This window comes from Choloepus didactylus, chromosome 13 (assembly GCF_015220235.1).
Source record: "Choloepus didactylus isolate mChoDid1 chromosome 13, mChoDid1.pri, whole genome shotgun sequence".
Classification (NCBI taxonomy): domain Eukaryota; kingdom Metazoa; phylum Chordata; class Mammalia; order Pilosa; family Megalonychidae; genus Choloepus; species Choloepus didactylus.
In genome coordinates this window covers 1,810,293-1,823,002 of record NC_051319.1, presented here as the reverse complement: position 1 = coordinate 1,823,002, position 12,710 = coordinate 1,810,293, and the positions used below count along the sequence as shown (strand labels likewise).

Sequence of the window (12,710 nt, the reverse complement as noted above, 5' to 3'; positions counted from 1 at the left end):
GAAGCAGCTACATTCTGGATATCTAATAGGATTTGCTGACAGATTGCATTTGTGACATGAGGGAGAGAGAAGGCAAGAATGCAAGAATGACTTCAAGGTTTTTGAACTGAGCAACTGCAACAATGGTATTGCTCTCAACTAACATGGATATCCAACAGTGAACAAAAAAGAGACAGTACCACTATTCATGGAGTATACATATTCATATTGTTGAGGGACCTCTTTCATATGAAGAATGTATTGGTTTATACATAAAATATCTATGGAAGAATACTCAAGAAACTGGTAAGTATTTGACTTTGAGGAAGGAGACTGGGGCTATAGAATGAGAAGGATATTTTTCATAGTTAGACCTTTAGCTTTAGTCCTTTATGTTTTTTTAAACCAATACGTGTATATCTTAAATTATTTTTCATACTTTTTATAGAAGCATAACTATAACATAAATACAGAAATGTGTGCATAAATGTTTCAGACTGGACATTGACTATGTAACCAGCACCCAGAAACATTATCAGCATCTTAGAAGCCCCTCACATACTCCATTCTAGTCACTACCTGCATTCCCCACCAAGAGTAAATCATCATCCTGACTTCTAATGCATATTTTATTTTTGCCTATGTGATAATTAATATAATTAGAATCTTAAAGTATGAACTCTTCACGTCATGTCTTCTTTTACTCTACATTATGTTTATGAAATTCATATCACATGTAGTTTGGTTTTATTTATTCTTCTGATAGGCCTTTAAATTATTTATTAATACCCAGTTATTATTATCGTAGTCAAATTTATATTTAAGATAACTTTGATTGCTGTAATGTTAAATGAGCTTTTACTAAGTTTTGGTGGTTTAAGTTTCTTTTTAGCTTATTTCTCTAATAAAAAGTTTATGAGAAATACTGTGTTCTCTTCTGTAGGATGACTGTAGAGTTGTCTTGGCAAAACAAGAAATCACAAGGTTACTGGAAACGTTACAGAAACAACAGCAGCAGTTTACAGAAGTTGCAGATCACATTCAGTTGGATGCCAGCATTCCTGTCACATTTACAAAGGTAATGTACTGTACTTCATTTTTAGGTATGTTTTCTGACAAGTCATAATTGATTTACATTCTATGATAATGAGTTTAAAGAGACAGGAAATTCATGAATTATAGGATTATTTTTAAGTTGTGGAAAATAGAATGGTACAGTGAATCTCCCTGAATCCATCACTTTTTCTATTTTAGAGAAGTTGTGGGTTTACAGAACCCATTACCTAACTTTAACAATTAAAAACTTGTTGCATCTATCCTTTCCGCCTCTACTCTCTACTCTCCATCTGACAAGTTAAGGCAAATCCCAACATCATATCATTTCATCTATGAAATGTAACAGTATTTATCTCCAAAAGATAAGGACTCTTTTGGAAAACATAACCAAAATATCATTATTACACCTAAAATTTTTAACAAATCTCTCATATTAACAACTGTCCTGTTAGTGGTTAGATTTTGCAGATTGTTTCAAAAATGCTTTTTTTTAGCAGTTTGGTTTTTGTTCTTGATATGTTTAACCAAACATTAAATGGATCCCCCTATTTTAAAAAGGCTCGTGTTTCATTTTGTTTTCTATTTCTAGGGACTTGTTAAAAAATTCAATTTTGTTTATTACTTACATGAACTATTTAAATTATCTGAAGTCAGATCTACAAAGCAAGAAAGATTCAGAGATGTCTACCTCTCTGTCCTGTTAATCCTATTTTCTGCCCTTCCCCATTGAAAAACATTTCGAATATTTTCTTATTTTTATTTCTTACATTTTAAAAATGAAGAGAAATGTTTATGCATTTGTATGCACACTTCCCACAATTAAAGGCTGAATACTTTTCACACTTACCTCCACCTTGCTCTTTTCACTTAACTGTATATCCTGGAGCTCACGGCACCACAATGTAAAAAGATATTTTCCATTCCTTTTTACAGCTTCAGGGTACGTTACTGTGAACATGTGTCATATTTTATTCAACTAGTCTCTTGTTGGTGAAAAACTGGGGTGTGTAGTCTTTTGCAGTTATTAATAGTGCTGTGATAAATAGCCTTGTACATACATGTCTTTTCATACATTTGTCAGTGTAGCTTTGGTATAGATTCGTACAAGTGTGATTGCTGGGTTACAGCATAAATGTATATGTAAGTTTTTTTAAATCAGAAAAGTTGTAGGTTTACAGAAACTTATGCATAAAATACAGGATTCCATTTGCCACCCTATTATTACCAATACCTTGTATTGGTAAGGTACGTTTGTTACAATTGATGGGAGTGGATTTTTATAATTGTACTATTAACTATGGTTCAAGGTTTAACTTAGGATTCACTGTGTTGTACAGACCCATGGATTTGTTATTTTTTAAGTTTTTATTCAAGGAACATATATACAGTCTAAAATTTTCCCTTTTAATCACATTCAAATATATAATTCAGCATTGTAAATTATATTCACAGTATAATTATGTGAACTGCCATCACAGCCATCCATTGCCTAAACTTTCCCATCAGCTCATATCCTTATTGGCTTATGATGTTGAGCATATTTTCAAGTACTTTATGACCATTTGTATATTTTCTTTGGAGAAATGTCTATTCAAGTCTTTTGCCCACTTTTTAATTGAATTGTTTATCTTTTTCTTAGGTTGAAGAATTTCTTTATATATTTTGGTTATTAAATTCTTTTCAGATATGTAGTTTCCAAATATTTTCTCCCATTGGATTTTTATTTTCATAATGAAGCCCTTTGATTTCTAAAAGTTTTTTAATTTTGATGAGGTCCCATTTATCTATGTTTTCTTTTATTGATTTTGCTTCTGATACAAAGTCTAAAAACCATTGCCTAAAGCAAGGTCCTGAAGATGGGTCTTTGTGTTCACTTCTAAGAATTTTATAGTTCTGGTTGTTATATTTAGGTCTTTGATCCATTTTGAATTGATTTTTATATATGATGTGAGGTACCTTTATTCTTTATTCTTTTTGCATATGGACATCCTGTTTTCACAGGGCCATTTGTTTAAGAGACTATTCTTTCCCCATTGAGTGGACTTGACACTTTGTGAAAAATCAGTTGGCCATAAACATGAGGGTTGACTTCTGAACTGTCAATTCGATTCGATTCCTTTCATCTAATTGCCTGTCCTTGTGCCAGTACCATGCTTTTATTTTTTTTCATACTGTTTTGATTACCATACTTTGTAATAAGTTTTACGATTGGAAAGTGCGTCCCCCAACTTCATTATTATTTTTCAGGATCGCTTTGCTTATTCAGGGCCCTTACCCTTCATAAATTTGATGATAGGCTTTACTGTTTCTGCAAAGAAGGCTATTGGAATTTTGATTTGTATTGTGTTGAATCTGTAAGTCGCTTTAGATAGAATTGACATCTTGACAATATTTAGTATTCCAATCCAGAGGTTCTCTGTGGGTGACTCTTAGGCACAATTTTAAGTAGGTTTAGCCTCTCCTTTGCAATAACAAACTTCATAAGGGAAGGCCGCAAGATTGAAGGCTTGGCCTTCTAAACTGGTATTCCCCAATGCTTATGAGAATATCAGTAAATCCTGAGGTGAGGAAGTTTAATATTTCCACATGTTCCCTGAGTCCATCAAGAGGGCTTTGCAAATACATTTTTATTCTCTGCCCAGATTACTCTGGGATGTACTGAGGCTTTACACGAACCTGTATAAACCAGCCAGATTTCACTCCCTATTCAACATTCATGTAATTATTGGTGTTTGAATAAACTGACCATACAAGTTAAATTATATAGTGTGTTACAAAAAATATAGATTTTGCACCTATTAAACATCTCTTCCTTTGGTCCCACACGGAAGTTGAAGTTTTAAAACACCATCAGTATCGTTCTTTTACCCTTGAGTCTGATTTACCTTAGTCCTCATCAAGCCCATTTCGTTCATATCTCTAATTGAAGTCTGATATCTTTTTCAGACTTTAACATTTGCTGTATGGGGTAATGCTGACATTCATAGCTGCCAGACTCTGGCTCTGAATCTCAGGTATCACACAGATACCAAAGTTCCAGGGACCAACCAGATTATACACAAAGAGCTCAGCATCTCAGAATTTAGAAATAGCCATTACAGCTCAGGAATAGATGTAACTGCTGTAAGAGTTTAAAATCTAGGAACCTTTACAGTAAGCCTTCTCCTGATAACCTGTGCTCTCTGATTGAATTCTCAAAGTTTGCACATTATAATTAGTCCATATTAGTGAGGCATTATAATGTTTGTCTTTCATTTCTGGTTTATTTCACTCAACACACTGTCCTTAGTATCCATTCACCTAGTTGCATACTTCACAACTTCATTCCTTCTTGTAGCTGCTCAGTATTCCATTGTATGTACACACCACAGTTTGCCATTCTGTTCATCAGTTAGTGTACCCTTAGACCACCTCCATCCACTGCTAATCGTGAATATTGCCACCATAAATCCCACTGTACAGATGTCCATTCATGTCTCTCTTTTCAGTTCATCCAAATATATACCCAGTAGCAGGGTTGCGGGACCATATGGCAACCCCATGCTTAGCTTCCTGTGGAACCATCACACTGCCCTCCAGATGGGCTGCACCATTCTACTTACCCACCAATGGTGATTAGGTATATCACTTTCTCCACCTTTTCTCCAGCATATGTATCCCTCTGTTAGTTTTTAGACAGTTTTATTCATATACCATACATTCCTTTGTAAGTAAACAATCACATAGTTATGCATTCACCACTACAGTGACGTAGTTACACTGTATAATCATACAGTTATGCATTCAAAATAGTTATGCTGTATAATCACATAGTTATGCATTCACCAGTACAATTTATATGAAGGCATTTCCATTTCTTCTACAAAGAGGAAGAGGCAAAAAAAAAAAAAAAAAAAAAAAAAAAAAAGCAACAAAAGAAAAAATAAAATAAAGTACGATAAAAAGGTCTGACACCAACACCGATGCCAAGAATCCAATAGAATTAATGGAAGCATATTACAGTGTTACTGTTGACCATAGACTCCAGTTTGCTTTGATTATGTTTTTTTCCCAAATATCAACCCTTTATCAACACTCTGCATGGTTGACATTCATTTGTTTTCCCATATGTGAGAATATTTTTATACTTGTACATTTAGTAACAGTCGTTAGGCCACTCCAGTTTTTGCCAAGTTATACAGCCCCAGTCTTCATCATCTGTCTTTACCTCTGGTGTCATACATTCCCCTATCCCACCTCTTTCAGCTTTACTTGCAGGCATCTTTGTTCAGTGTAGTTAGAATGTTGTCAGCCATCACACAGTATTATGCTATCTATTTCTGGATCTATATAATAAATCCTGTTGAACATTATGTACTCTTTCAGCATCAAATACCCAATCTTTACCCTTTTTCTGTCTCCTTATGTCTTCCTTTCTACATTCTTCTCCAAATCTCTCTCTCCTGACTTTTTGTATGGGTCTGTAGCACTCCCTTTAGTATTTCTTGTAGAGGAGGTCTGTTCACGAACTCTCTCTATCTATTTTTCTGTAAATATTTTAAACTCTCCCTCATTTTTGAAGGACAGTTTTGCCGGATATAGGATTTTGGTTGGCAGTTTTTTTCTTTCAGTGTCTTGAATATAATCATCACCACTGCCTTCTCGCCTCCATGGTTTCTATTGAGAAATTCACACTTAGTTTTATCGATCTTTCCTTGTATCTGATGGACTGCTTTTCTCTTGCTGCTTTCAGAATTCTCTCTGTCTTTGACATTTGAGAATCTGATTAGTATGTGTTGTGGAGTTGGTGTATTTGAACCAACTCTGTGGTATGCTGTGCTTCTTAGGCCTGTAATTTTATGTCTTTCATAAGAGTAGGGAAATTTTCATTGATTATTTCCTCTATTATTCCTTCTGCCCCTTTTCCCTTCTCTTCTCTTTCTGGGATACCTATAGCACATATACTTGTGCACTTCAAGTTGTCATTCAGATCCCTGAGCTCCTGCTCATATCTTTCCATTCTTTTCCCTATCTGTTCTTTTGTGTGTAGGATTTTAGATGTTCTGTCCTCTAGTTCAGTAATCCTTTCGATCTGCCTCTTTGAGTCTGCTTTGCATTTCTCCATTGTGTTTTTCATCTTGTCTGTTGTGCCTTTCATTCCCATAAGTTCTGCTGTTTTTTTTTTTAAAGCTTGCAAATTCTTCCTTATGGTCACCCAGTGTCATCTTTATAATGTTCATCTCATTTGTCATGTTTTCTTTCAACTCGTTGCTTTGGTTTTGAAGATTTGTTTGAACTTTTTAATTAGTTGTTTCAACTCTTGAATCTTCATTGAGGTGCTAGTTGTTTCTTTGACTGGGCCAAATCTTCATGTTTCCTGGTGTGGCTTGTGATTTTTTGATGTTTTAGGTATCTGATTTTCTTGAATAGTTTATTCTGGAGGTTATTTTCTCTCTTTTGCCTTGGTTTGTCTTTGATCTCTGTATTTCTTTGTTTCTCTTGCTGTCCAGTTGTCAGATTGGCTGTGCCCTCCAGTCTTCCTCCAAAATCAGGAACCCACTGTGACCTGCCCCAGGGATGGGACGTAGGCACTGGGCACCCCAGCAAGTTCACTGTGTGTGGTAATACAGATCCGCTGACTTCCAGTGGTGCTCTGTTTTCTGCTTGTCAGCAAGACTATTCCCTTGCACTTTCCGGACTGTCTAGCAGATGGCGCAGTTCAGTAACTTAATCGTCCTCAGAGGCTGCTTTGCCTCTGAGTACAGGCTGTGTCTACACAGGTGAGCTGAAACTGTGGGACTCCTGTACCCTCAGTTTGCCAGCCAAAATCTGGCTCAGTGTGGGTCTGCACCTACGACAGAGTACTCCCTCAGCTGACAGTGCTCCAGCCATCCCCAAGCAAGGAAACAGCTGCTGGCTGCTGCTTTTCTCAAGGGTGGTGGAAGGGTTTTCAGACCTATGGTTGGAAATGTAGTCTCTATCCAAAATTTCTTAGTCGCTTTTTCCCTCATAAACCTGTGCCTTGAAATGTTCTCACCACCCCTATCCTTCCAGTCTTCAAACAGAGGGGGTATGTTTCGCTGCTGTGAGAGATTTTAAAATCTTTGTCCCTGGTGGGAGGGTCCCCGTCTGCTGATTCTCTGCCTTTCCTGTACTGAGCCTGAGTGAGGTTCAGCGTAGAGGACTAGTTGGTCTGGGATGGAAGATTCCTACCTGATATTTCTTCTCTTTCTTCAATTTGGCACCTGCAGGGTCCTTCTTCAGTCTCTATCCTCCTCCAGAGTTTCAATGAAGTCAGAATTGTCCTTTTTTTCATTGAATCTCTGTAGAGGAGTTTTCAGTAGCTGTTTGCATCACTGTGTTGATGATGTCACTCCTGCAACACCATTGATTTTTGCATGTTGATCTTGTATCCCGCCATTTTGGTAAACTTTCTTATTACCTCAGGTAGCTTTGTTGTTGTCTTTTCTGGGTTTTCTAAATATCATGTCACCTTGCATATTTTCCTTCTTTCTTTCCAGTTTGGATGCCTTTTATTTCTTTATCTTGCCTAATTGCTTTAGCTAGAATTTCCAGCAAAATGTTGAATAGCAATGGTGACAGTGGGAATACTTGTCTTATTCCTGATTTTAGAGGGAAAGCTTTCAGTCTCTCACCATTGAGTATGTTAGCTGTGGGTTCTTCATATATGCCCTTTGTCATGCTGAGGAAGTTTCCTTCATTTCAATTCCTACCTTTTGAAGTGTTTTTATCATGAAAGGATGCTGAACTTTGTCAAATGCCTTTTCTGCATCAATCGAGATAATCATGTGGTTTTTTTTACTTTTAATTTGTTAATGTGGTGTATTACATTAATCAATTTTCTTGTGTCGAACCAACCTTATGTACCTGGAATAAAATCCACTTGGTCATGGTGTATAACTCTTGATATATTGCTGAATTCCATTTACAAGTATTTTGTTGAGGATTTTTGTGTCTATATTCATTAGAAAGATTGGTCTGAAGTTTTCTTTTCTTTATACAGCTTTGTTGTTAGTCTACTTTTGTCTTCATGGAATGAGTTAGGTAGTGTTCCCTCTTATTCAATTTTTTTTGGATGAGTTTGAGCAGAAATAGTATTAATTCTTCTTGGAATGCTTGGTAAAACTTGCCTGTGAAGCCATCTGGTCCTGGGCTTTTCTTTGTTGGTAGGTTTATTTATTTATTTATTTTTAGATGAAATTCAGTTTTATTGAAATATATTCACATACCATACAGTCATCCATGGTATACAATCATACGTTCACAGTATGATCTCATATAGTTATGTAGTCATCACCACAATCTATTTCTGAACATTTTTCCTTAATATCAGCAAGAATCAGAATGAGAATAAAAAATAAAAGTAAGGAAGAACACCCAAACCATCCCCCCCATCCCACCCTATTTTTCATTTAGTTTTTGTCCCCATTTTTCTATTCCTCCATCTATACACTAGATGAAGGGAGTGTGGTCCACAAGGTTTTCTCAATCACACTGTCATCCCTTGTAGGCTACATTATTATACAATTGTTTTCAGGAGTCCAGACTACTGGGTTGGAGTTTTGATAGTTTCAGGTATTTACTTCTAACTATTCCAGTACATTAAAACCTAAGAGGTGTTATCTGTATAGTGCATAAGAATGTCCACCAGAGTGACCTCTCAACTCTATTTGAAATCTCTCAGCCACTGAAACTATTTCATCTCATTTTGCATCCCCCTTTTAGTCAAGAAGATATTCTCAATCCCACGATGCCAGGTCCAGATTCATCCCTGGGAGTCATATCCTGCATTGCCAGGGAGATTTACATGCCTGGGAGTCCGGTCCCACGTAGTGGGGAGGGCAGTGAGTTCACCTGCCGAGGTGGCTCAGTTAGAGAGAGAGAGAGGCCACATCTGAGCAACAAAGAGGCACTTAGGGGGAGACTCTTAGGCACAATTATATGCAAGTTTAGCCTCTCCTTTGCAGTAACAAATTTCAGAAGGCCAAGTCCCACGATAGAGGGCTCGCCAGTCAAACTGCCAGTCCCAATATTTGTGACAACATCAACACCAGTCCAGATGAGGAAGTCCAACACTTCTGCACCTTCCCCCAGCTCCTTGGGGTGGGGATGGGGGGAGGCTGTAAATATATTTTTTATTCTCTGCCTAAATTACTCTGGGATTTGTCACTATTTCACTCTAACATATACTAACCTACCGTATCTCACTTCCTTTTCAAAGTTCCACGTAATTGTGGTTTTTTTTTTTTTTTTTTTGTAATTGTGGTGGTCTTTTTATTATTGGGCTGGTTTGAAACTGTTGTGGATCTCAGAAGAGCCATGATCTTTTATTCCAGTCTTTTTGGGTAGAACCTTTCAGTTGAGTGTTTCCATGGAGATGTGATTCATGCTACTGTGAGTGAGACCTTTGATTAAATTGTTTCCATGGAGGTGTAGCCTCACCCATTCAGGGTGGGTCTTGATTGGTTCACTGGAGTACTTAAGAGAGCTCAAGAGCAGACACAGACACTGACATTTAGAGATGCTTGGAGATGCAGACAGAAGGATGTTAAGTAGGTGATGAATCCCAGAGTTTGCCCCAGGATATGCTAAAACAGGACCCCCAGGCACTTAGAGCGAAATGTCCTGGGAGAAAGATCCAAGAATGCACAGGAGGTGAGAGAGGTGCTGGAACACAATCCAGGATCAACAGACGCCAGCCATGTGTGTTCCCAGCTAACAAAGGTTTTCTGGACCTCGTGGTCCTTTCTCTAGTGAAGATACCCTTTTGTTGGTGCCTTAGTGTGCCTTATGGCCTTAGAACTGTAAATTTGTAACTTGATAAATCCCCTTTATAAAAGCCAGTCCATTTCTGATATTTTGCAAAACGGCAGCATAGCAAACTGGAACGCTTCTTCAGAGTTTTCTCTTTTCTTCTCAACCAGCAATACTCCCTTTAGTAGTTCCCTAGGGCCAGTCTCTTATTAACAAACTCTCAGCTTCTGTTCATCTGTGGATATTTTAAACTCTCCCTCATTTTTTTTTTAAATTCATTTTATTGAGATATATTCACATACCATGAAGTCATACAAAACAAATCGTACATTCGATTGTTCACAGTACCGTTACATAGTTGTGCATTTATCCCCAAAATCAATCCCTGACACCTTCATTACCACGCACACAAAAATAACAAGAATAATAATTAAAGTGAAAAAGGGCAATTAAAGTAAAAAAGAACACTGGGTGCCTTTGTTTGTTTGTTTGTTTGTTTTTTTCCTTCCCCCATTTTTCTACTCATCCATCCATAAACTAGACAAAGGGGAGTGTGGTCCATATGGCTTTCCCAATCACTTGTCACCCCTCATAAGCTACATTTTTATACAATCGTCTTCAAGATTCATGGGTTCTGGGTTGTAGTTTGATAGTTACCGCCAGCTACCCCAATTCATTAGAACCTAAAAAGGGTTGTCTACATTGTGCGTAGGAGTGCCCACCAGAGTGACCTCTTGGCTCCTTTTGGAATCTCTCTGCCACTGAAGCTTATTTCATCTCCTTTCACATCCCCCTTTTGGTCAAGAAGATGTTCTCCATCTCACGATGCCAGGTCTACATTCCTCCCCGGGAGTATATTCCACGTTGCCAGGGAGATTCACTCCCCTGGGTGTCTGATCCCATGTAGGGGGGAGGGCAGTGATTTCACCTGCCCAGTTGGCTTAGCTAGAGAGAGAGGGCCACATCTGAGCAACAAAGAGGCATTTGGGAGGAGGCTCTTAGGCACAATTATAGGGAGGCCTAGCCTCTCCTTTGCAGCAACCGTCTTCCCAAGGGCAAATCCTGTGGTAGAGGGCTCAACCCATCAAACCACCAGTCCCCTATGTCTGTGAGCACATTAGCAACCATCGAGGTAGGGCAGGCCAATACCCCTGCATTCTCCACCAGCTCTACAAGGGGCTCTGCTTATTTTTTCCTTGTTTTTTTTTTCTAAACTTTTTTTTTTTTAAATCAACTGTATGAAAAATAAAAAAAATTTAAAAGAATTTAAAACAAAAAACATACGATAAAAGAACATTTCAAAGAGACCATGACAAGGGAGTAAGAAAAAGATAACTAACCTAAGATAACTACTTTATTTCCAACATGTTCCCACTCTACCCCAAGAAAGTAAACTAATATAGCAACATTTCTGTGAACTTGTTCCTACTATACCTATCAGAGATTAACAGACCATAGTCATTCCTGGGAATTCCCAGAACATTAAATTTAGCCATGATAGCTTATTTGTTCTTATTGGATTATTGTTCCCCTTTCCTTAATTGCTCTCTATCGCTAGTTCGCCTACATTCTACATTATAAACCATTTGTTTTACATTTTTCAAAGTTCACATTAGCGGTAGCATATAATATTTCTCTTTTTGTGCCTGGCTTATTTCGCTCAGCGTTATGTCTTCAAGGTTCATCCATGTTGTCATATGTTTCACGACGTCATTCCTTCTTACTGCCATGTAGTATTCCGTCGTGTGTATATACCGCATTTTATTTATCCACTCATCTGTTGAAGGACATTTGGGTTGTTTCCTTCTCTTGGCATTTGTGAATAATGCTGCTATGAACATTGGCGTGCAGATATCTGTTTGTGTCACTGCTTTCCGATCTTCCGGGTATAACCAAGAAGTGCAATCGCTGGATCGAAGGGTAACTCCATATCTAGTTTTCTAAGGAACTGCCAGAATGACTTCCAGAGTGGCTGAACCATTATACAGTCCCACCAACAGTGAATAAGAGTTCCAATTTCTCCACATCCCCTCCAGCATTTGTAGTTTCTTGTTTGTTTAACGGCAGCCATTCTAATTGGTTTGAGTTGGTATCTCATTGTGGTCTTAATTTGCATCTCTCTAATAGCTAGTGAAGCTGAACATTTTTTCATGTGTTTCTTGGCCATTTGTATTTCCTCTTCAGAGAACTGTCTTTTCATATCTTTTGCCCATTTTACAATTGGGCTGTCTGTACTATTGTCATTGAGTTGTAGGATTTCTTTATATATGCAAAATATCAGTCTTTTGTCAGATACATGGTTTCCAAAAATTTTTTCCCATTGAGTTGGCTGCCTCTTTACCTTTTTGACAAGTTCCTTTGAGGTTGAGAAACTTCTAAGCTTGAGGAGTTCCCATTTACCGATTTTTTCTTTTGTTGCTTGTGCTTTGGGTGTAAAGTCTAGGAAGTGTCCGCCTACTACAAGGGTTTGAAGATGTTTTCCTACATTATCTTCTAGGAGTTTTATGGGGTACTTTCTTTTACATTGAGATCTTTGGTCCATTTTGAGTTAATTTTTGTGTAGGGTGTGAGGTAGGGGTCCTCTTTCATTCTTTTGGATATGGATATCCAACTCTCCCAGCCCCATTTGTTGAAAAGACCATTATGACACAGTTCAGTGACTTTGGGGGCCTTATCAAAGATCAGTCAGCCATAGATCTGGGGATCTATCTCCGAATTCTCAGTTTGATTCCATTGATCTATATGTCTGTCTTTGTGCCAATACCATGCTGTTTTGACAACTGTGGCTTTATAATAAGCTTCAAAGTCAGGGAGTGTAAGTCGTCCCACTTTGTTTTTCTTTTTTGGAGTGTCTTTAGCAATTCGAGGCATCTTCCCTTTCCAGATAAATTTGATAACTAGCTTTTCCAAGTCTGCAAAGT

The 12,710-nt window shown here is 37.6% G+C and overlaps 1 protein-coding gene across 9 annotated transcripts in view; it reads left to right on the top strand.

Annotated features, from left to right (window-relative positions):
• The window catches only part of TRIM23 (tripartite motif containing 23), a 69,577-nt gene that overhangs the window by 20,601 nt on the left and 36,266 nt on the right, over positions 1-12,710 (top strand). For all 9 annotated transcript variants that reach the window (XR_005211477.1, XR_005211480.1, XR_005211479.1 and 6 more), the window contains one exon: positions 923-1,057. Coding sequence is in view for 5 of the 9 variants with exons in the window: in XM_037802144.1 (XP_037658072.1) it covers positions 923-1,057 (135 nt within the window). In the remaining 4 variants the exon portion in view is untranslated. The remainder of the gene's footprint in view (positions 1-922; positions 1,058-12,710) is intronic.